General features: G+C 38.6%; 2 protein-coding genes and 2 long non-coding RNA genes across 4 annotated transcripts in view; 3 read left to right on the plus strand and 1 right to left on the minus strand.

The window, feature by feature from the left end:
* The window catches only part of LOC145548954 (uncharacterized), a 120,645-nt gene that overhangs the window by 8,966 nt on the left and 88,436 nt on the right, over positions 1 to 23,243 (minus strand). The window lies entirely within an intron of this gene.
* On the plus strand, positions 5,911 to 8,841 carry LOC103460915 (galactose-specific lectin nattectin-like). The gene is made up of 6 exons (XM_081599608.1): positions 5,911 to 6,144; positions 6,323 to 6,358; positions 7,770 to 7,879; positions 7,981 to 8,115; positions 8,191 to 8,305; positions 8,479 to 8,841. Exons 1-6 carry the CDS (start codon positions 5,994 to 5,996, stop codon positions 8,556 to 8,558), a joined length of 627 nt encoding a protein of 208 aa, XP_081455734.1. The 5' UTR covers positions 5,911 to 5,993; the 3' UTR covers positions 8,559 to 8,841.
* On the plus strand, positions 11,401 to 13,049 carry LOC145548694 (galactose-specific lectin nattectin-like). The gene is made up of 5 exons (XM_081599607.1): positions 11,401 to 11,615; positions 11,831 to 11,860; positions 12,108 to 12,217; positions 12,296 to 12,605; positions 12,751 to 13,049. Exons 1-5 carry the CDS (start codon positions 11,471 to 11,473, stop codon positions 12,819 to 12,821), a joined length of 666 nt encoding a protein of 221 aa, XP_081455733.1. The 5' UTR covers positions 11,401 to 11,470; the 3' UTR covers positions 12,822 to 13,049.
* On the plus strand, positions 14,453 to 16,328 carry LOC145548695 (uncharacterized). Its single transcript, XR_014084698.1, has 4 exons — positions 14,453 to 14,529; positions 14,879 to 15,013; positions 15,786 to 15,885; positions 15,961 to 16,328. It is a non-coding gene; the product is annotated as an uncharacterized LOC145548695 (long non-coding RNA).

The raw sequence follows: 23,243 nt of genomic DNA on the forward strand, positions 1-23,243 counted from the left end.
TAGGATTGGTTTTCCTTCTGGTCAGATGTATAAGTCATTTTTTACAGTTGCTCCACTTTTTATCCAGGTTTTTTGTTCCTGTGTGCTTGCTTGTTTTTGCATGTCTTTCAATATTTCATTATCGATTTGTTCTTCTGTGGACCACAGTACTTCTTTTTCTCCCATTGCTGCTTGCTTAGCTGTTTTATCTGCAAATGCATTACCCAGTGAAACAGAATCAGTATTAGAGGTGTGTGCTGCACATTTGCATATTGCTAATGTTTTTGGGAGTTTTACTGCTTTTAAAAGTTCTTTTAGCAGATCTGCATGTGTAGCAGGTTTTCCTGTAGAGGTAACCATTCCCCTATTTTGCCAATATTGTGCGAAGGTATGAGTTGTAGCAAACGCATACTGGCTGTCTGTATAAATTGTCACATCTTTTCCTTTCATTAGTTTGCAGGCTTCTGTTAATGCTATTAATTCAGCAGCCTGAGCCGAGAAATGTTGTGGTAACGCTGCAGCTTTTAGCACTTTGCTCGATGTTACCACAGCATATCCCGTTCTAGTTTTCCCAAATTGGTCTTTCTTAGAAGAACCATCCACATATACTGTGATTCCTTTTGTTAATGGGGTGTCTGTCAGATCCTCCCTACATTTTGCTGTAGTTGTTGCCAAGGCTTCACAATCATGTGGTTCTCCATCATCTAAGGTTGGCATAAGTGTTGCAGGATTGAGAATTGTACACCGCTCTATTGTTAAATGTGGTTGAGACAACAGGATGGACATGCAAGACAAATGCCTAGCTGGTGACAGAAATGTCATGTTTGTTTGTAATAATAATGCAGATACTGCATGTGGCACTCTAAGTATTAGGTCATGAAAAAGAACCACATCTGCACTTGCGGTGACTGCCATTGAGGCTGCAACTACAGCTCTTATGCATGGAGGTTGGGCACAAGTTACTGCATCCATTTTAGTAGAGTAAAAAGCTATGGGTTTCATCTTATCTCCATGCTTCTGGGTCAAGACCGAGGTCATAAATTTATCTCTGCTATCAACCATTTGGACAAACGGCTTCTTGTAATCTGGAAGAGCTAGTGTTCCACTTCCCACCAATTCTTGTTTTATTTTACATAATGCTTCTTCACTTTCTGTGGTCCAAATCAGTTTATCAGTCATTTTCATTTCTGTAGCATAGATTAGTGTACTCAGAGGTGCAACTATCTCAGCATAATTTGGCACCCAACTTCTACAGTAGTTTGTCAGCCCCAAGAATGACATCATTTGTTTTTTTGTCTGTGGCTTTGGAGCCTGTAGTATTGCTGTTTTTCTATCCTGTATTACTGTACGGCCCCCAGATGCTAGTTGATGACCTAGATATTTTACTGCTGGCTGTACTAATTGGAGTTTGTTTTTGTTGACTTTATGTCCTTGTAGCAATAGGTGTTTCAATAGTGTCAGAGAGTCTATCAAACAATCTTCTTTGGTTTTTGACGCTAGTAGAATGTCATCTACATACAGCAGGATTTGGCTCCCTTTTGGAGGTTCAAAGGTGGAGAGGCTGGCTGACATTGCTTGTGAGTAAATGGTTGGACTTTCACAATACCCTTGGGGTAGTCTTGTGTATGTGTATCTTTTTCCTTCAAAAGTGAAGGCGAACCAGAATTGGCTGTCTTTATGCACTGGGATGGAGAAAAATGCATTACTTATATCTACCACTGTGAACCACTTTGCTTCTGGGTTCAATGAGTTTAGCAAGGTGTGGGGATCTGGTACACAGGGTGCTCTTTGGATCACAGCCTCATTTACCGCTTGTAAATCTTGAACCATTCTCCATCCTATTGAGGGTGGTGCCTTTCTAACTGAAAATATAGGTGTGTTGCAAGGCGAGTCAGGACATTCTATCAATACTCCCGCTTGTAGCAGATCGTGAATTACCGGTCTGATTCCCTCCTGTGCATCTGGTTTCAGGGGGTATTGTCTCATTCTTGGTCTATATTCTGTTTTTGGTCTTATTATGACAGGGTTAGCACTTTTTATTAGTCCCACATCAGATGATCCTTTGGACCATAGTTGTTCAGGTATATTTTGCAGAAGAGTTTCCTCTTCTTCTGTTAACATCAAATGTCAGTCTTGGACTGGATCTATGTGTGTTCCAGCTTGAACTGTCGTAGTCCAGAACAAGGCTTTCCTTGTTAAATCTGTGGACTGGCTATACCAGGTGTTTACTCCCGTTTCCCTCCAGTCTCTTGCTTTTTCCCCCCTTTCAACCATTTTTCCCATTCCTGCCCAACTGTCATGTTTGCCTTTGCACACTGAGATGTGAGGACCCCAGACCATCTTAAATTTTTTTTGTAGACCCTCAGGTAGGGTCACTGCTGCTCCAGCGTTTGCTGAGCTGTCTGAATACATGTAGGTGATGGTGACTTTTGCAGGTGTTAGTTTCTTCAAACTAGCTTCATAATCAGGGTCAGGATCAGGAGAGTTTTTGTACCACATGGTTATATGTAGATCATCAGCTGTCATACAATCTTCTTTTCTCCTCAGACTGCTGTCCCTCCTCTAACAGGTGGCTCCCTACTGAGGTTGGGGGTTTATTAGGGACCTCCAAAGTGTAATAGAAATGGATCTGTCCTTTCCCCTGTAACACCATCAGGTCTCCCCTATTTTCATGTCTCCTCATGACTTTTATTCCCTCCATGGTGGGAATTAGGGCTAAACCCAGGGCTACTAGACCATCCCTTCCCAGTAGGTTTACTGGACAATCTGGTAATACCAGCACTTTCATCTGACAACTTTCACCATTTGGATCTACTAACCACAGTGGCTGTGACTCAGGTATGTGCTTTAATGCACCCTGTGCTGATCTAACCAGCACCTCATTTGGTCCTACATGCATTCCTGGAACTGCTTTCTTTACAGTAGTTCTACATGCTCCAGAGTCACACAGAAACTTCACCTTTTTCCCTTTTATTATCAAAGTCACCTCTGGCCTGTATTTCTCTTCGAAAAACAAGTCCTCTAAATTTAAAATTTCATCTTCCCCTGTTTCAAGATCCTTTTCTTCCTCAACATCATCTAGTCATGCTGATTGTTGGTGTTGGGAACTTCTACAGTCCTTTGCTAGATGGCCCTCTTTTCCACAATTCCAACAAGCTCGAGTTTCTGGGCGTGGACCAAATCCTCGCCCCCTGCCTCGTCCTCTACCTCTACCTCTGTCTCTTCCTCCCTGGTAGAAAACCTCTGTTTCCTCTCCTTGGAAAAAGGTAGAAACTGGTGTGGATTTCTGTTTTCCTTTGGTCACTTTTTCTGCATGTAGGGCATGGTTAATGTAGTCTGCGAGTGTACTACTACCCATTCCTATGAAGTGTTTCCCAATCCATCCATTTATATCTGGTCTAGATCCTGCATGTAATGCATTTTTTAGCTGCTGTCGGTAAACACCCTGTTCATTATTGTCCTCCTGTAGTCCACTATGGGTTTTAAACACCTTTTCCATTCTTACTCTGAAATCATCAAATGACTCCTCAGGCTTCTGTTTGCATCTACCGATTTCTGTATAGTTTGCCTGTCTACGGTACCTAGCTCTGATCCTGGTGAGCAACTCTCCCACTTTAGTACTCAGGTTTTCACTCCCCTGTTCCTCTGTTACTGGAGGGTTAAGTTGTCTATTAAAAGGATCATAATTCCCCTTTACATGATACCAGTCGGGCCCTATAACCTGCATCCAGACCTGTTGTACTTCGGCACCGTTTAGATAGTAGGTTTTTCTAAGATTCTCCATGTCCTCCAAACATTGTTCTAAATCTTCTCTAGGGTGTGGAATGCCATCTACTGCTCTCCTTATATCATCCTTTGTCCATGTTCTATAGACTCTTATAGTTGGTCCAGTATTTCCTTCACCCGCTCTTGGATTTGGCATTTCAATCATAGGAAACAAGTCCCCACCTGTTGTCTGAAAGTTGAGTGCCTGGGACTGGCTAGGTGATAATAATCCTCCTAGCTTGCGGGACCATTCCCCTACTGATCCCTGTGACCTGGTCACTGTGGGTGTTATATTTGGACCATATGGGGGTGGGGGTCTGTCAGACAGATTATTGCTTGGTGGTATTGATAGGGGCGGAGCAGTGGCTCCTTGTGGTTCCGGGTGTGACTGCTCTACCGCAGCTTCCTGCAGTGCTTGCCTTGCTTCTCTCAGTAGTGCTGCATACACTGTACTGTCATCGTCATCCTCTTTTCTATGAAACATAACTGTACTTTTACTGCTTTCCCCCTCCCCTTTCTTACAATCTATCCCCTCTGCCTTATTTTTCTGCTCCTCAGCTTCCTGCTCCTTCTTTTCTTTAGCCTTTCTTTCTCCCTCTTTTCTTCTCTCAGCTATTTGGAGCCAGACTTTTGTCTGTTCATAACCCTCTTTTGCCATTTGTTTTTCTTTTCCATTACATTTTGTTCTAATTTTTTGCTGCAGTTCTTTTATGCTTGTGGTACTTAACCTGCCATTAAAATCGTACTGTTTTACCCAGTAACAAAGCGGGTTTACTGCATCCTCATCTATTTTTTCAACTCTTTTCCAGTCCTTACTGGACAGGTCTTCTAAGACCTTCTGTTTATGTTTGCTTCCCCCTTTACCCATTTTGAACTAAATTTAGTCCAGTGTGGTCTTAACACCTGCTGTGTTCTAAACACTGGAAAATTTCAACAGGATGGTGATAAATAGATTGTGGTAAAACTCACTTCAACTCAGAGAGCGGAGTTTTCTTGTCTACAAACATCCACAAAATCTCACCATTTGTTCCCCGTTGTTTTGGTATAAAACTGTTTATCTAGTGATAATCAGTTTTCATTCACTCACACACTTTCACACTTTTAAGTAGGACACTCCTGCCCTTCACGGATTTTAACTACCTAGTAGAGGACTCCCGTTGTCCTTTGCGGAATTTAACTATTTCATAGAGGACTCCGCCCGTCCTTTAGCAGGGGACGCCGTTATCCCACACAGAATTTAACTAACTTAAGAGTTAGGGGAGTCTGCCCCTCCCGCGGACTTTAACTGCTTTTTATTGTACCTGACAGTGCCTAGGATTCTCAGGGTTTAACTTCTCACCAGAGGACGCCGCTGTCCCACACAGAGTTTAACTTATAGTTAGAGGAGTCTGCCCCTCCCGCGGACTTTAACTGGTTTTATTTTATTTTTATTTCATTCTAATTTCTTATCGTTTTTCATTTTTATTTTTTATTTTCTTCCTCATACATACTGGTTTTAAACTGAAACTACTCACTGTGTCTCCAGTCTCTGAGGAAAACCGTCAACCGTCGGACTCCAGCTCGTGAGGAAAAAACCAGTCCCGGAAAGGGTCTTAATGCTGTGCACAGGCTTCCTGGATTTTTACTCACCCGCTGGAGTCGTCAGGTATATCGGTATCCGGCTCGAAGGACCAATTAAATGTCAGGTTCAAACACTAGACATTTCTCACACACTGCAAAGAACAAAGACAAAGAGTCAGTAAATAGTTTCTTACTCGCGAGGAGAGTGCTCAGAGAATGCTTCAGTTACAATCTCCGACCAACACTCTGAAGTTTCTCTGCTCGCCTCGCTCTTTTATTAGATTCGGAACGCCCTAGTTACATGGAGCTTCAACAGCTAAAGGGGGGGGGAAGGAGGTTCTTATCTCCCTCTTATAAGTCCCTCCAAAAAGTTTAGGTTATTTCCAATGTACATATTTTATAATCTTTTGTCAAGAGTAAACAGTTAATTAAAAACACTCATTTTGTGGAAAAGCAAGCTGCCAAAGTCTCCCTTCAACTATACGTTCCAGTTTCCTTTCTCTAGAGGAAAAGGAATACAAAACAATAAACAAATTCCTACTAAAAAGGACCATAGAAGTTTTCCATTTATAAAAAAAGAGAGTTTTTCTTTGTCAAACTGACCCGATCGCATTATGCCTTACTTGGTACTCAAAAAGAGGAACGTGTCAGAGAGCAGATAGAGGAACCTACTGCAACCTTATATTCTGATGTTTCCTCTCTGCACAATCAGTCTGGCTGCTCAGCTGCTCCCTACAACATCAGATTGTTTCCATTTATCAGCATCTATCACCTGCATAATGAGGGTCCTCCATTTTTCAGCAGCCATGTTTGCCATGATGGTCCTGACTTCTGCCCTTGGTGAGTTTTCTAAACGTTTTTTGTTCTAATCACATCATAACTTATTTTACAGTATAAACACCAACAAAGTTCTTAATTCACTGCAAACTGAACCATTTCTTAAAAATAACTTTGAAAACTTGCAGTAAAATTGTACGTAAACAGTACAGTATTTATAATACTCTCTCTAACTTTCCAGTTCTTCCAGAAACAAAGTCGGATGATGATAAAACAGGTCAGTGGAAATAAATAATGAACTTTTCATCTTTTTAAAAAACATTTACACATAATAGTTGCACGGCTAAGTAAAATTATTTTACTTCATCTTTCTTGAGAAATATTCCTTAATATATGATATCCGATTGGTCTGACGTTACAATATTTTGTAATTTATAGTAGGGGTGTTGTAAACAAATATTTTAGTAATCGAGTAATCTATCGATTATTCTTACAATTAACAGAGTAATTGGATAAAAAAAAGATCAAATAAAACATTGGTAAATCTAACATAACAGCAATATAACTATTGGATATCAACATCAGTCTAATTTTTCACACTTGAGGTTCCCTAACAACTTTTCTGTAGTTTAGAAAATTAACTTGTAACAATAATAGCTCAGTTTAAGTGAACCTGAAGAAAAGTTATACAAAAATCTGAAATTATAATCAATTTAATAATAAAGAAGCAGGCTCTCAAATAGCTTATAAAAAATGTCTATACTCCACCTTTTGGTTTATGTATTCATCTTCAGTCAGTGTAATAGATGTCCAGATATTTATAGCTTTGTGTTCAGCAATAATAGCGACAGGATTTGGCACTTGCATTCGTCACACAGATCTACCAGGTATGTAACATCACGATGTGCTTCGCCACCCATTTGTTGCGACCGAGATGATATAAAATTTATTTTCTGGCTCGTCCATAAAGCTACACAAAGTGCAGCCGCTCACTGTGTTCAGTCTATCTTCTCACCTGTATAAATAATCCTGCCGTTTTCGTCCCGCCGTTCGCTCTGAACCAGCAGCTCCGGGAGGAGAATGGCTGCCGCACTCCAGGCATCGCTCCCGTCATTTTAAGGAGCTTATTGATCCCCCGAAAAATGACAAAGACTTAGACATTATCATGAATCAATAAAATCCTAACCCTAACTTGAAAACTGGAAGTTATGCTTCTAACACTTAGCTTTTGTCAACAAATCAGGCGGAAGCGAGAGCGCTGCGCAACACAAGAAATAACCCAGCCGCAACACGGTGCATTAAATACTAAAGCGTAACTTAACGAAGCTTCGAGGGAGATACATTTTTGTATAAATTTAGGGCTAATTATGGCCACACAACTACAGACAGGTATTCCTGAAAAGAAAAAGTTTGAATATTTAGTTAGCATTGCTCCTTTGTAAATATACCGTTCAAAAAAATAAAGGGAACACTTCAGTGTTCACTTAAATGTTAAAGTGTTCCCTTAATTTTTTTGAGCAGTGTATTTTGTTGGTGTCACGCTTTGCTTTTAGGACATTTAGGCACGATTTTAGTGTCTATCATGCTGAATTTAAATGTCAAAAGTCAATATGAAGGTCCAAACCATGAACATGTCTCCCACCTTCACACTCAGAAGCATTAACTAGAGTCTCCGTATTTGTTCTCAGCAAAGAGTGACCTGGTGAAGAGGTCAACCTATTGCTATCGTGGATGGACTGGGTTCAATGGCCGCTGCTTCCGCTACATTCCAAAACCCATGAGTTGGGCCAGAGCCGAGGTAATTAAAGGCCTGAAATAGTTTACATCTTTCAGATAAATCTTTGAGCTAACAGATCAACATCAGAGGTTTCTCAGAGTTTTGTCTCATTAAATGTGTAGAAAAACTGCCACTCCATGAAGGCAAACCTTGCATCAGTTCATGACATGGAGGAGTACCATGAGATCCAGAGACTGATAATGACTGCAAGTCACGAGTATAAAGAGACGTGGATTGGTGGAACTGATGCGCAAGAGGTATTTCACTTATCACAACATTTTTAAGTTGATTCATATGCCTAACTTTCTATTAAGTTTTGTTTGGTTTTCCAGGAAAATCACTGGTTCTGGATTGATGGTACTCCTTTCCTCTATACAAACTGGTGTCCCGGAGAGCCTAATAACCACGGAAGACAGAAGCAGAATTGCTTACAAATGAACCATGGAGGTAAAGCTGTTTTGCAAAAATGAAATTTCCTGAATTAGAGGAATATAATTTCAGAGGTTCGGAATTTATTGTTTTAGCCATGCATGATATTTGCAATTCTTGTTTTCATGTCACCACCTTCATTCTTTCAAAATGATTAGACAAATACTTTCGCTCATTTTTTGATTTTTCAGGTCAAAAGTGCTGGGATGACTTCCAGTGCTATCTCCAAAAACCATCTGTATGTGCCAAGAAAGCCAGATTCATCTACTGAATCCGCAAAGCTGGACCGAATCCTGGAACCTGGAATCAGTACTGATACATGAAGAGAAGCGACTGTGTCCATTAAAATCTTTTTCTTAATTTTGCTCTTTTAAGCTTTTAAGCAACGTAAAAGAAAAAAAAATATCTGCAACATTTTCAGATTAAGGTAGTTTGTTTTGTCTTATGTCTTCAGTAATAGGCGACTGCTTTTGTGGAAGACTGCTTTTAGCAACGCTTTATTCTATAAATAAATAAAAAGCTCAAGCAAAAAGAAGAACAAATTAGTCTGTTTTATTCAACAACAAGCTAAACCCAGACAGAACTATGACTAAGATGTTTTTGTGGTGACCATTTCTATCTCTGTTTAACATGATAGTGAGGGAAAAAAGGAAGTGCAGCAAATGCTGTATCACATTCAATTTAGATGGAAGCTGGTGACTTGTCATAGTTAACTTTTATTTTAAAAGAAACAGACAATGTTTCTTAACAAAAGTAACAGACAGCTCCCTTGGAGCAAATCATCATTGAATTCCCCATTAAAGTTTGACTTAACCCTTGTGCATGAGAGGATTGAGGCAAACATAGAGGACTGTGGAAAATGACGTTTTACGTGTGTGGGGTCGGTTGGACCCCATTTCTGGGCACAAGGATTAACTTACAAAAATGATGAAAATGATCCAGAAAACATGTTGGAGTTGGAAACAATGAGCCTGAGACATCTGACATGTTTTTGGCTGCTTCAGCATGAAATAATTCATTGATTTTAGTTGATAGAATTTTTTTAGGTCTTACAACAAAGACGGTGAAAATGAATGGAAGATAAAGATAGAAAAATATATCACTCTGTCTTCTACACTATTACTGCAGCACAACTATTAACCTGAAAGATTTCCAACAGCAAAAATATACCTGGAAACTAGATATTTATGCAGAAATAATCTTTTATTTCACTAACTGACAATACATCAAAGTAAACCTTTCCTGCATTAGATCGACTGGTGTGTGGCTTCAAGGAAAAATTAAGAATTCAGCAAAGACAGTGAAGATTTGTGCATTCAGTTGAATAAATTCTTGTGTGTTCTTCTGTAAAGAACAAGACTGTTCTTCATAGAACAAGTTTGTGAAGAACAGACTTGTGCATGTGTGTGTGTGAGACAGAGTTTGCTTCTGTCAAAATTCTGGACTCCCATGAGCTCACCCACCAGTCAATGGTGGACTCTTTTCCCTTTGGGGACCAAAGAACCATCCTCATTAGATTTAGCTTTGACACTGCTCAGCATAATCTAAAATGTATTTTAATCCAAAAATCTCTACTGACTATAAAAGTTAATTAATCAGATTGTTTTGTGTATGTGTATGATCTTCCCTTCATATTTGTTCAAAATCTCTGTATAACTCTATTCTACACCCTAGTGGACGTTTGTGAAATTGTTTATGACCCAACGAAGGGCTAAAGTTTGGCCTGATAATTATTCATTATTTTAAGTTAACTTATCTTTAGAACCAAATAGTAGGCAGTAATTTGCACAATTGTGTGTGTGTGTGTGTGTGTGTGTGTGTGTGTGTGTGTGTGTTTTGCTACAGGAGGAATATCTGAACATGACAGAACATCTGTAGAATTAGCACACGTTGAAAAAAACATTAGGTGGAAATGTTGAATCACATTATCAAGATATATACTTATATGTTCAGATAAAATGTTAGCAATTTTTGATTAAAATACATTTTTGTTGTTTTTACAGAATACAAGTTTAACTGGATGGAAACTCAAAGCAGTTTTTGACAAAAAAATATTCTAAATGTCATCTGTAAGAGTTGAGTGGGTTTTGTGCAAATGTAAAAAAAACAGGAAGTCTAACCTAAATATAGATGTTAGCATTTTACTCATAATGCCTCTAATTGTACAAAACACCAGCTGTGAGCTGCAAGATGGATAAGGTGGATTCTTCATAAAAAAATTTATAACTTTAAATATCAAATATTACATTGACTAAAGTAGCTCAGGCTACTCTCCTTCAGCTCATCTGACCTGTTGGCTCTGTTATGTCTCATCTTTATCTTCAGAATACTCTATAGATTTTCTGTGGGTTACATATGACCAGGTTGCTGTTTTTTTATATTGGTTTTAATTTCATTAGATGCATGTCATATTAACAATGGGAAATGTATTTTAGTGTTTCTGAAAGAATCTCACTCAACAGTGATCTGAACAACATTTTCTCTCCTCCATTCGGAAGCTTTGGGATAAACCTGTTAAAACTATACCCAAATAAGGAGGTAAGGCATCAAAAGAGAAGCTGTCACCACATACAGAAGTGGAAAGTTCTTCAAACAAGCTAACTTTATCTTAAATGTCATCTTTGTTCTTTGAAACATGACTTTGCAGCACGACAGTGAAACATGTCAAACCAATAAAAAATTATATATATATATTTATATATATTTTTTTCTTTCATAAAGTAAATTAACTATGTAACTATAGGTAATGTTTTGGTTATTTACAAGTCTCATATTTTACCAATTTTGTGTAAACAGTTAATGATAAACACTTATTTGGTGTAAAAGTAAGCTGTCAAAATCTCCCTTTAATTATATGTTCCAGTTGCACTTTCTACATTTCTGTAGAAAAAAATACATAAAAACTAATAAACACTAACATTTAAAAAAAAAAGATACATAAAAAAAACCCATCAAAACTGTCAATTTATATCAAAGTCTTTCTTTGAAGACTCAACATCAATTTTTTTTCAAACAAATTGCTACCAGAAAAAGCCCATCGAAGCTTTCAGTTTATAGAAAACTTCTTTGAACCATTGTTAAGCAGTTTGTAAAACTGAGCCAATCATCTGACCTCACTTGATACTTAAAAAAAGGAACGTGTTGGGCAGCAGATAGAGGAATCTACTTCAAACTTATATTGTGATGTTTCCTCTCTGCACAATCAGTCTGGCTGCTCAGCTGCTTCCTACGACATCAGATTGTTTCTGTCTGTCAGCATCTATCACCTGCATGATGAGGGTCCTCCATTTTTCCATGTTTGCCATGATGGTCCTGACGTCTGTGCTTGGTGAGTTTTCAAAAGGTTTTATTCATATTTACCAGTTACTAACTTATTTAATTTTCAATGGTCAAAACTTATTAACATACAAATATCATGAAATACCGATAAAGTTCTTATTTTACTGCAAATTGAACCATTTCTTAAAACTTATGTTTGAAAACTTGCAGTAATATTGTATATAAACAGTAATGTATTTATAAGTATTCTCTCTAACTTTCCAGCTCTTCCAGAAGCAAACTCAGCAAAACAGGGTAATTAATTTTTCATTTTCTAAAATAATATTTACACAAAATAATTGCACGGCAAGGTAAAATAATTTTTATTTATTGCATATATTTCCTTGGTGCCTCGTTTTGCTTTTAGGAAATTTAGGTACAATTTTTGTGTCTATCATGCTGAATTTAGATGTCAAAAGTAAATATGAAGGTCCAAAACATGAACATGTCTCCCAGCTTCACGCTCAGAAGCTCTAACTAGAGTCTCCGTATTTGTTCTCAGCAAAGAGTGACCTGGTGAAGAGGTCAACTGACTGCCCCCGTGCATGGACTGGGTTCAATGGCCGCTGCTTCCGCTACATTCCACAACCCATGAGTTGGGCCAGAGCCGAGGTGATAAAAGGCCTATGATCCAGTGTATTATTCAGTTTATGTGGCCATATTGGTGTCTTATTTGAATACCATGTGTAGAAAAACTGCCAGTCCGTGGGGGCAAACCTTGCATCGGTTCATGACAAGGAGGAGTACCATGAGATTAAGAAGCTGATACTGACTGCAAGTCATGAATATAAAGCGACTTGGATTGGAGGCACCGATGCACAGGAGGTATTTCATTTGTCGCAACATTTTTATTTTGCTTCATCAACTCCAATTAGATTTTGCTTTGTTTTCCAGGAGAATGAGTGGTTCTGGAGCGATGGTACTCCTTTCCACTATACAATCTGGTGTCCTGGAGAGCCTAATAACAGCAGAAAACAGCAGCATTGCTTGTACACTGGAGGTAAAAATATTTTTTACATGCCTGATTTAGAGGATAGCTTTTTAGTTTTTTAAAATTGACCATGCATGGTGTTATCAGTGTTGTGCTACCACCCTCATGTTTTTGGACCGATTGGGAAAATACCCACTCTTTCCTTTTCTTGCAGGTAGGAATTGCTGGGACGACTTCCAGTGCTACCAACGTAAACCATCTGTCTGTGCCAAGAAAGCCACCTGAATCCTTGACTAACTGCTGAAACCTGGACTGAGTATTAATACTTAAAGAAAGCCATCTGTCGTTATGAAAATCTTCCTCTTTTTTCGCTCTATTGCTATAAGGTAACTTTTAAAAAATCACAAAATGTACAAATTGATAATTGTCTCCCTGTTTATGTCTTCAAATCCAGGCAACTGAATTTGTAGAAGACTATTTTTAGCACAACTTTATTCTGTAAACAATAAAAGGTTCAAGCAAAAAGAAAAAATAGTCTGTTTTGTTATATAACTAGCTAAACTCAGACAGCAGAACTATGATGAAGATTTTATGTGGCAACCATTTCTGCCTTTGTTTAACATGTTAGTGGGGGGAAAAAGGAAGTGCAACAAATGCTGCATCACATTCAATTTAGATGTAAGTTGGTGATTTGCCATAATTTGGTTAATCTTCAACTGCAAATAAATCACAAGTGGCTTTTAGCTCTTACTTTAAAAGAAACGAACAATGTTTCTTAATAGCATCAACTCGTAATTCCCTTGGAGCAAATCATCATTGAATTCCCTGTTAAGTCTGATTTAACTTAAAATTTTCCAGATAACACGTGACTGCTTCATTTTGCATGTTGGTTTTCAAAATAAAAGCAACGTGCTGCTTGATGGGTTGTAGGTCATTTGGTCGCGTATCAGAGGAGAATATTTGTCTTCAGTGGCCAAAATAAAATGAACATCAACCAACATATTTGATGTGTATTGATGATCACATTTATCAAATGTATTGTTTGTTACGGGTTTTGTCAATTGTTTATTATGATGGTTTTTATGACTTTGGATTTTTTGTGATTTTATGATGTAAATCTCTTTGAACTGCATTGTTGCTGAAATAAATTTTATTGATTGTCTGCAATGGTGCCAGATATGTGGGAATACTTTGACATGATCGCTCACAATCAAATTCTTCTTAAATAAAAATAATTAATAATTTTTATTTAAGAATCTTGTGAGCGATCAAGTATTCCCAGATGTCACTTTTTTTTCTTCTTGCTGGCTCCATTTCAATCAAGTTTATTTGTGTAGCACATTTCAGCAACAATGTAGTTTCAAAGTGCTTTACATCATAAAAACACACAAATATAAAGTAATAAAATATACCATAATCAACAATTGAGAAAACTGGTAACAAACATTACATTTTGATGAATGTGATCATTAAAATCATTAATAAACATGAACTATGTTGTTCAAGGTTCCTTTTATTTCGGCCACTGCTGAAGACAAATACTACTCTGATGTGCAATCAAATATAATAACCCATGAAGCGCCACGGCTCATCATGCTTTTATTTTGAAAACCGACACGCAAAATGAATCAGTTACGTGACCTATGCAATGCAGGGGTCGTTTGTTGTCAGTCACGTGGTTTTCAGCAAGACGACACAAGAATCAAAGCCGGGCTTCATCTGACACGCCCCCTTTTCACCCGGTACGCCTGGAAGCCTGGATTCAGACGCCCATCACTAACTGGAGATCAGGGTGATGATGATCAGGTGTGAGGTGTCTCAGCTCAGCAGCAGCTGTGTCACCTCTCCTGCAAACTATCTTAATCAACACAGTCATATGTCTGAAGGACAGGGGAAAGAGAAACAACTGACAAGCAAGCAAGCAAGCAAGCAAGCAAGCTTGATTTGTATACAGGGAAACTCTGACCTAAGCCTTCTACGATGACTTTTGCAGGTAAGATTGTAATTTTGGTTGTTCAAAGGTAAGAAACATTTATTTATACAACTTTGAAATAACCTAGAAAAATGTATTTGCTCTAATTTAACACAACAAATTCTTCTTTGCTTTCTTTATACAAGTCAAATAAGAATAACCAATATCGGTGCTAATTTAAAGAGTAATCAAAGTCTTGTGGCAAACATTTAGTTTCAAATGTTTCTTTCACAATTTGGATTAATCATTTTCTTGCTTTACATTATAAAATACAGATGTCAGAATATTTTTATTACATGACCAATTCTAAATTATTGTCTTGAGGGCTTTGTATATAAAATCTCCTGGTTTTGTTTAATTTTCTTTGCAGTTTCTACTTTGGTCTTTCGCCTTCACGTCATCTTCCTTGCGCTGCTTTTGATTGTGTCGATGACGGCCATGTTGCTCCTTGTGCGGATGATAGTTTATGAAATCGGTAGATTTGCAAGACATGAAGGCACCTTTGGTACGTTTCAATGTTCCCGTTTCAACCCAATAACACTGAAAACAATACTTCCTATTTCACTGTATTTAATAAAGTCGAGTGAAAAGTAAAATTTAAGTAATTGTGCACCCTGGAGGTCTCAGGGCATTTAGGCAAAAAGTGTGACTCAGATTGAGTATTGGACCTGGATATCAATATTGTATTGCTATAACTGAAATATTAGTCTTAGTCATGTGTCACACCACTGTTGTGTTTAGCCTTTCAGATCAATCCTGACTAAACCTCTAGCATTTAAATATACATGTGAAGCAGCATGCTCAAGTCCAGTCCTTCAGAGCCACCAGCCTGCAACTATTATCTGGCTTTTCTCCTGAACACATGAGGACAAACGACAATCAAATGTCTTAATTCCCTCATCAGCAGTCAGACCTGGTAACAAGCCATTGGTGTGATCCAATGTGTTGGAGCAGAGATGCATCTGAAGGTCACAGGATGGTAGTTCTTCAGGACTGGACATGGCCATCCCCGATATAGTCAGGGGTCACTACAGGTACACTGTTAAAAACACAATCTCACCTTTTTTTGTCTAGTTTCTACTGTAAATATCTTGGTACACTTGAAATAAGGCAAAACAAGCTTACAAGAAACTTTTCCGCTTGTCTTAAGTTGATGATTCCATAATTTTGATAAGTGCAAGTTGCACTAGAATTTATTTTTTTCCCCCTCCCACTTATAGCAACACTTTTCCCATGTCATAAGTGAAACATATAACTTGTTTTTTCTTTGTTCACAGCCTCCCTTTGCTGGAACTTAATATTTTTTGTTCCACCTGTGATTGGTTTCATGCTATTCCTGGGCAGCATTTTCCAGACCCTGATGGATACAATTGATGAGTAAGTCACAAAAACACCACATCATGTCACATCTGTCATGTTCAGTAAGATGATTTTAAACACCATCTCTCTCAGCCGTTTGTTGACACATTGGTGAACCAACATGGCCAGAGAATCGGAGGAGGAGGAAAGAGCCTCACGACTCGACTTTCTGAAGCTGCTGCCTGCAACTTTAATGCATCTACACATGAAGAAAAAACTGTTCCTTAAGTAGGATATGATTGATATATTGTAACTTTTAAGGTTTACTTTTCTCTGGAAATCAGTGAGTTGATTTTTATTGTGGGTATAAATTTATGAATTGAGGGCAAAACAACAATGCTGAACTAGTTCCTCAGCTAACTTGTAATAAAAATGTATTTATTAAATTCATCTGTGCCAAATAAATTGTTCAAAGTAAATTGTTATTAAACCTCTGAGGCAAAATAAACAATTCCTGTGGATTTCTTTTGCATCACATCCCTACTATGTTGTTTTGCTTAAGATAGCTGCACTTCTAGATTTAAATCTTAACCTGTGATGTTTATGCCTCATGGAAAAAGTGCGCCATCTTGTGGTCAAATAAGGCTGAAACAAAAGGTTTTGCCATTTTGTTTAACTTGAATAATCCAGGCAGTTATTCATAAACACCATGGGTGAAAGTAAGGGGTTACGGCAGTACTGCATACCCCTAAAAGATTTAGTGGGGGTATGCGGTACCTGCAAGAGAGGGGAGCGGCTGTCGGCTGTAAAAAAATCAATGGGTTCGCTGTGCAGCCGTGACTGATTAGTTTTTCAAGAACAATCTAAAACGTGACAATCGGTTAATAACTTTTTACGTCTATCGCGGAAGATTTTGACTCTCTCGGCATTGGGTGACAAACTGAACGCAGCCAGGACCCCGAGACAAGCACGTCCTCCTCTGACTCCTTATCAAAATGTTCATAACTTTATCAATGATCAATAAAACTTGTTCATATTAATGAAACAATCTCAGTAATGTTTCATCAAGGTGTTGCGCAATTCTGTGCGTTTCGGTTCCGTTACCAAAATGACTAGCAGAGCAGGAGTTTAAAATTAATCAACCACTGCTGTGTTCAGGGAGGCTTATTAATGATCGCAAAATAAATATCAAGCCTGCAAACCTAATATTGTAATGGACTGAATGTTGCGTTTCTCTGGACAATTAAATATGAAACCATATTTGTCATGTTTTAATTAAAAGGATTTGTAGCCAATCTAATCCTTGACAATCTGGTTGTTGGGTTTTCTTTTACGTCATAGACGGACAGACATTAGACATTTGATGTTTTAGTGTCTTGTGAATGCAGTGCATGTTGGAGCGTTCGCTTTTTCTTGGATTTCTAATTGGCTCTGATCCCTTATATTTGGCTATATGTTGAATTTTAGTTCTGCAACAGGATTAAATCTGTTTCTGCTGTGCAACACTGATATATCTTTGCTAATCAGACTACAAATAGTGAAACTTTGCAGAAGGTGAGAAATTGGGAGGTGGAGGGTTAATTATTATCCAACAAGAATTTTATTGTGAGTTAAATTATTCCCACATGTCAGAGATTTTCCTCTTGCTGGCTCCATTTCAGACAAATTTATTTGTGTAGCAGATTTCAGCAACAATGCAGTTCAAAGAGATTTACATCATAAAAAACAATTGAGAAAAGCGGTAACAAACTACATTTTGATGAGTGCCATCAATACTCATCAAATATGTCAGTCAATGTTACTTTTATATTATCCACTGAAGACAAATATTCTCCTCTGATGCAAATGGACAACCCATGACCATACACACGGCTCATCGCATTTTTATTTTGAAAACCGACACGCACAATGAAGCAGTCACGTGACCCATGTAATGAGAGGCCTTGTCTGGTGCCATCAAGACAACACAAGCCTTGAAGCGGGGCTTCATCTGTCACGCCCCCTTTTTACTCGGTACACGCCTCGAAGCCAGGATTCAGTTGCCCATCACTATTAGTTTGCCGTCACAGTCAAACTGATAAGTCCTGTATCGGCGTCAGCTCTCATCTAAGTCCGTGTTTAGATCAGTTGCTACCAGTGACTAGCATTAGCTTTGTAAATGTATGTAATATCGTCTAGGTCTGGAAAAGGTTATGAACAGAACAAGAGGATCAACACAGAGGAGTCGGGTCATAGAATCCTGCAGAGTGACGGGCATCCAGTCTAACAGGCATGAAGTGCCATTTTCATCTCATCAGACCAAAGAACTTTCTTCCTCTTGACCAAATTCCACTTGCCAAACTCCAGTCAAGCTTTGGTTTGTGTTTTCTTCAACAGTGACGTCCTCATTGCTGCTTCACCATGATGCAAAAACCCATGCAACAATTGTATGTAGAGACTCCAGTGTCAGCTGCTGGGACTTGGACTTGTGTAACCAGAACTGGTTAATGAGTCCTTGTTTCCTCTCACTAGTCTTTCTCTTACAGTCACACAGTTTGTGAGGACAAGCTGATGAGGATAAACGGCTGTTTGCTGCGCTTGGTCTGAGCAGTATTTCTGCTTTTGTTTTTTAAATGTAAATTAAAAGATAAAGAAAAATATAAAAATGCAAAGAAAATAGTTTTTATGAGTATCAGTGGAAGCAAAGAACTATGAGCTAGACCTGTTTACGGAGTGCAATTCTATGGAATTGCCTCATGTTGGGGCAAAATGAGAAGCTCTGTGAGTATCCAGTGATTCTGCAGTGAAGACGGAACTATTAAAATAGCTGCTGAAACAATTTGAAGTGGGTCTCAAATATGTGTGGCTCTTGTCTTATGGCTGCCTCTGGTGCCAACCTGTGGATACCAGGGATCCATTGTTTTGAAGTGTAGCAGCTACTTATACCGACTTATCTGACATCCTCTAATCATTCAAATGCTTTCTGCTGAGTAAGCAAACGATAGCAAATTTTTGCATGTTTGTAATTTAATCACAGTAGAAATTCAGGCATTCCTTAAAGGCCTGGACTTTGTTGAATAAGAAAATCCCATCTGAGACATCCCTCTATCCCACCAGACATCTACAGACTTTAACACATACATCCCAAACTTCATTAGTTATTACAACTAAAAAAATAGCAGTTTTCATTCTCAAACTGGGTTAAAGATGTGAGCCAAAGGTCAACCAGAGTCCAAGATGCAACCCGCAAGTCCCAAAGTGAACATCATGATAAAAACTGTCCAGCTCTAACGGCTTCAGCTTCTTCAACCAGCAGCAGAAAAAGGGCAGAAAAGAAGAGTTTGCTTAACGAGTCACTTTAATTCAGAGAAGGGTGGCTTTGGTGCAGCAGAGAACTGAGCTTCAGTCATCTTTCCACTCTTACAACCTTTACAGTCTTCTGGCAGATTTCCCAAAAGATATCTATAAACCTTGTTCACAAATTAGCTCAATAATATGCCACCATTTTGGTTTTTGGAAACTGTCTGATGGATTTAGTTTGATTTGAAAATGGCCTATGTTGCCATTTTCAGGCTAATCTAAGATGTATGAATTGTTGCTACATTTCATTCTAATGAAACACATGAAATCCTGATCACACAGACCCCATGTTGTGTTTGCTGTCACTGGGGCATATACTGACTTACAGGAGTTGAATGATTTTAGAAAAGCAATATAAAAGGGTATTGAGTTCTCAACCAACGGGTCATTACATGTATTAATACTAGAGATGTGCCAATCAGCTTTTTTCCTGCCGATACCGATCACCCATGAGGGCCGATCACCAATACCGATCACATAATTATTATTTTTTTATCCTAAACACTACCGGTTACATTATGTGGAAAAAGGAACCATAAATTCACCTTAATTTAGACAAAAACGTGTTTTTAATAACTTTTTCCAAGAAGAAAACTAAACGGGCATTGTGCAAATTGTACTGCTATTGGTGATACTATCTTTAACAGACTGATAACATATGAAGGCTCTGAAGAGGCTAAATAATGCAAAGAGCTCTCAACATTGCCAAAAAAATTCAAGTATAAAACTTAACATTCAAAGGCAAATACAGGATCCATTACAATAATCCAGTTATTGAATGAAAACTTCCTGATAGCATGGCGGCTAGCTGATCACTGCTAGTTCTGAGTGACTGTTTCTGACTGAGTGGAGTAATTATGCAGAGCAGGGAGGAGATCGATTATTTTTTTAGAGATTATCTGTCTCATGTTAGAACAGCGAAAGTTTTAATACGTATGTAAAATGTATTTTTTTAGGTTAGATCTTTAAGCAGAGGTTCGGTGTGAGAGTCACTACCAGGTGGACCAGAAGCGGCGCTCTGTCTGTCAAATATTACTACCTGTAGCGTAGCAGCGATTCAACAGCGAGAGCAGAACCAGCGTCTTGCATCGCAGCTCGAAGACTTAAATAATTTTGCGCATTATTTGTTTAGCTTTCTGACCGTCATGCTAATCCGGGTGAGTGGTTGTAGCTGTGCGCTGCTTTACCTGCTATCTGATCCTCCATATGTCTTTTTCACTGCAGTGAGCCTCGATATAGCCAAACTCCGTCAAGTATGGCATTGTTTTTATGTTGTATTAGCTTCGTTGTGTTGATGCATTTTGACCTGCTTCAATTTTCCGCCCATTCACTCAGTGCGTTATAGTTCCACATCGCTCAGGATTTGTTGCTGCGCGTTTGCGCAGAATGAAGGAAAGAGGAGACCAGCTGCACAGGCAGGCTGTGAAATGAGATGCAGGTGATCGGTATCGGCAACAAGAGCCAATGATCGCCGATCACCAATCATACACTTTTTCATGAAAATCGGCCGATTATAATTGGTGATCGATCGATCGGCACACCTCTAATTAATACCTTCACATTTTAGTAGCTTAATCATCATCAGACCTCAAGAAGCCATGATCCCATTTTTATTTTACCAGGAGACAAATTATTGGATTTCAGGAAACTAGAGATAACTGTCACCAAGATAGTCTGTTATCTTACTTAAGAGTTTGACTCATTTAACTGATTGAACTGGTGTGGTTTAAAGGACTTCTGTCAAAGATACAATCTGGACAAAGATAACACCACTAAGATCTTTAGAAGGCCTGGTTACTGAGGTTGAAGTTAAGTGCTGAAAACAGTTAAGTTGGTTTCAGATGCTCTGATAGTACCAGAGCATCTGAATCCCAGAAACCTAAACGTCATCCAGACTTTTCTTGTTAGGATATGCCTGTGGTGCACTGAAATGATTATGAATTATATATAACTGAAGTGGCTGATATCAGGAAATCCTACTAATGGCTGGAGAAAGCTGGACTCAAGGACAGCACAGAGGCTCTCATCCTGGCTGCACAGGAATAGGCCCTAAACACCAGAGCAATAGAGGATCAGATCTACCACACCAGACAAGACCCAAGGTGTAAGTGGTGCAAGGAGGCCCCTGAGCCAGTCCAGCACATAACAGCAGGGTGCAAGATGCTGGCAGGGAAAGCGTACATGGAACGACATAACCAAGTGGCGGGCATAGTGTACAGGAACATCTGTGCAGAATATGGATTGGAAGCCCCAAGATCAAAGTGTGGAACACCCCCAAAGGTGGTGGAGAATGACCGAGCTAAGTTGCTGTGGGAAGAAACCGGAGTACCCGGAGAAAACCCATGCATGCACAGGAAGAACTCCATGCAGAAAGAAAATTGAACCCAGAACCGGGAATCGAACCAGAACCTTCTTGCTGCAAGGCAACAGCTCTACCAACTGTGCATATTAATCATATTAATCAAAATTAACTAAAGTGGCTGATTAATTTTGTAAGTTAATATTTTTAAACTGTGAAAGAATATATAACTGCGTTTAAACATAGTTTTTGCAGAGGATTCATGAACAACCTAAAAATTCATGTTTCAATACCACATAATGTAAACCTTAGTAAGGATGAATTGGCAGTTTGTACAATAAGAGATGGTGAAGCAACACAAAATGACAGTTCTTAATTTATATTCTGATTTTATCTCTTATATTTTTCTCACCTTAGACTCCTTAATTTAAACTACATTTTACCAACGGAATACTTTTTTAAAATCATATTTTAACCTTGGGCTGCACAGTGGCGCAGTTGGTAGAGCTGTTGCCTTGCAGCAAGAAGGTTCTGGGTTCAATTCCCAACCCTGATCTTTCTGCATGGAATTTGCATGTTCCCCCTGTGCATGCGTGGGTTTTCTCCAGGTACTCCAGTTTCCTCCCACAGTCCAAAAACATTACTGTTAGTTTAATTGGCCTCTCCAAATTGCCCCTAGGTGCGAGTGTGTGTGCATGGTTGTGTGTCTCTGTGTTGCCCTGCGACAGACTGGCGACCTGTCCAGGGTCTACCTGGAATTTTGTCTGCATCTCAAGCATGTCTGGTTATGTTCTTTAGTTTACCAACATGTGAAAAGAGAAGCCCTAAATAGAGCTATTAAAGGGAGAAGAGCTTGTCAGTGGCCTGATGGCTAAAAGTGTCAGTGATGTGACGGGTTTCAGTTTGGGCAAAAATTGTTTTCAAACCATTTTCTAAAAACCGGGTCAAAAATGACCCCAAACACATCAAGGTCATTGTTTTTACCGTAACCTTGTTCCTGAAACAAATGCAGCCATTTCAATGGAGGTTCAGTAAGAACCTGGAGAAAATTATGTACTTATTAAGATGTATGAAATAGTAAAATAGCAGCTATAAACAGGGGAGGTCAAATATGTGTGGATGTTAGCTCAAGGGTACCTCTGGTGCCAACCTGTGAATACCAGGGATCCATTGTACTTAAATGTAGCAGGAATTTATATTAAGTTATCTGACATTCTTAATTAAATTCAAATGCTACCAAAAGTGCTAAGTTAGTAAAAGACAGTAAATTGTTCACCTGTTTGTAATTTAATTACAGTACAAATCCAGGCATTTGTGCTGTAACAATATAAAACTGAAATTCAAACCATAGTTTTAGCAGAGGATTCATGAACGATATGAATATTCATGTTTAGATACCACATAGTGTAGACCTTAGTAAGGATGACTTAGACATTTGTAAAACCCTGGGAAGGTGAAGAAACACAAAATGACAGTTCTTCATTTATATTCTGATTTTATCTTAGGCATGTTTTTTTCCACCCAAGTCTCCTTTTTTTTACCCAGATTAAGAAATTAGAACCACATTTTACCAATTGGTTATGTTTTTATTGTACTTAAACCTTTTAACGTTGTTTCCAAGGTAACACAGTAGAGTAGTTGATTAGTTTGTTGCCTTCTCTCTGGGTATCCTGGGTTCCTCCATCAGTCCATAATTGAATGTCAGGTCAATAGGTCACGTACTCGAGGCAGACTAGAACACAGACTAGAACAGGGCGTCTGCCATACATGTCCACCGAACAATAAATTTCAACAACCA

The sequence above is a fragment of the Poecilia reticulata genome, chromosome 18 (assembly GCF_904066995.2).
Source record: "Poecilia reticulata chromosome 18, P_reticulata-male-v2, whole genome shotgun sequence".
Lineage (NCBI taxonomy): Eukaryota > Metazoa > Chordata > Actinopteri > Cyprinodontiformes > Poeciliidae > Poecilia > Poecilia reticulata.

Coding starts and splice junctions, on each gene's coding strand:
- LOC103460915 (XM_081599608.1), top strand. CDS start 5,994: ATGTTTCCTCTCTGCACAATCAGTCTGGCTGCTCAGCTGCTCCCTACA. Junction 7,880..7,980: donor TGAGTTGGGCCAGAGCCGAG/GTAATTAAAGGC, acceptor TTAAATGTGTAG/AAAAACTGCCACTCCATGAA. Junction 8,116..8,190: donor GTGGAACTGATGCGCAAGAG/GTATTTCACTTA, acceptor TTGGTTTTCCAG/GAAAATCACTGGTTCTGGAT.
- LOC145548694 (XM_081599607.1), top strand. CDS start 11,471: ATGTTTCCTCTCTGCACAATCAGTCTGGCTGCTCAGCTGCTTCCTACG. Junction 11,616..11,830: donor GGTCCTGACGTCTGTGCTTG/GTGAGTTTTCAA, acceptor CTAACTTTCCAG/CTCTTCCAGAAGCAAACTCA. Junction 11,861..12,107: donor AGCAAACTCAGCAAAACAGG/GTAATTAATTTT, acceptor ATTTGTTCTCAG/CAAAGAGTGACCTGGTGAAG.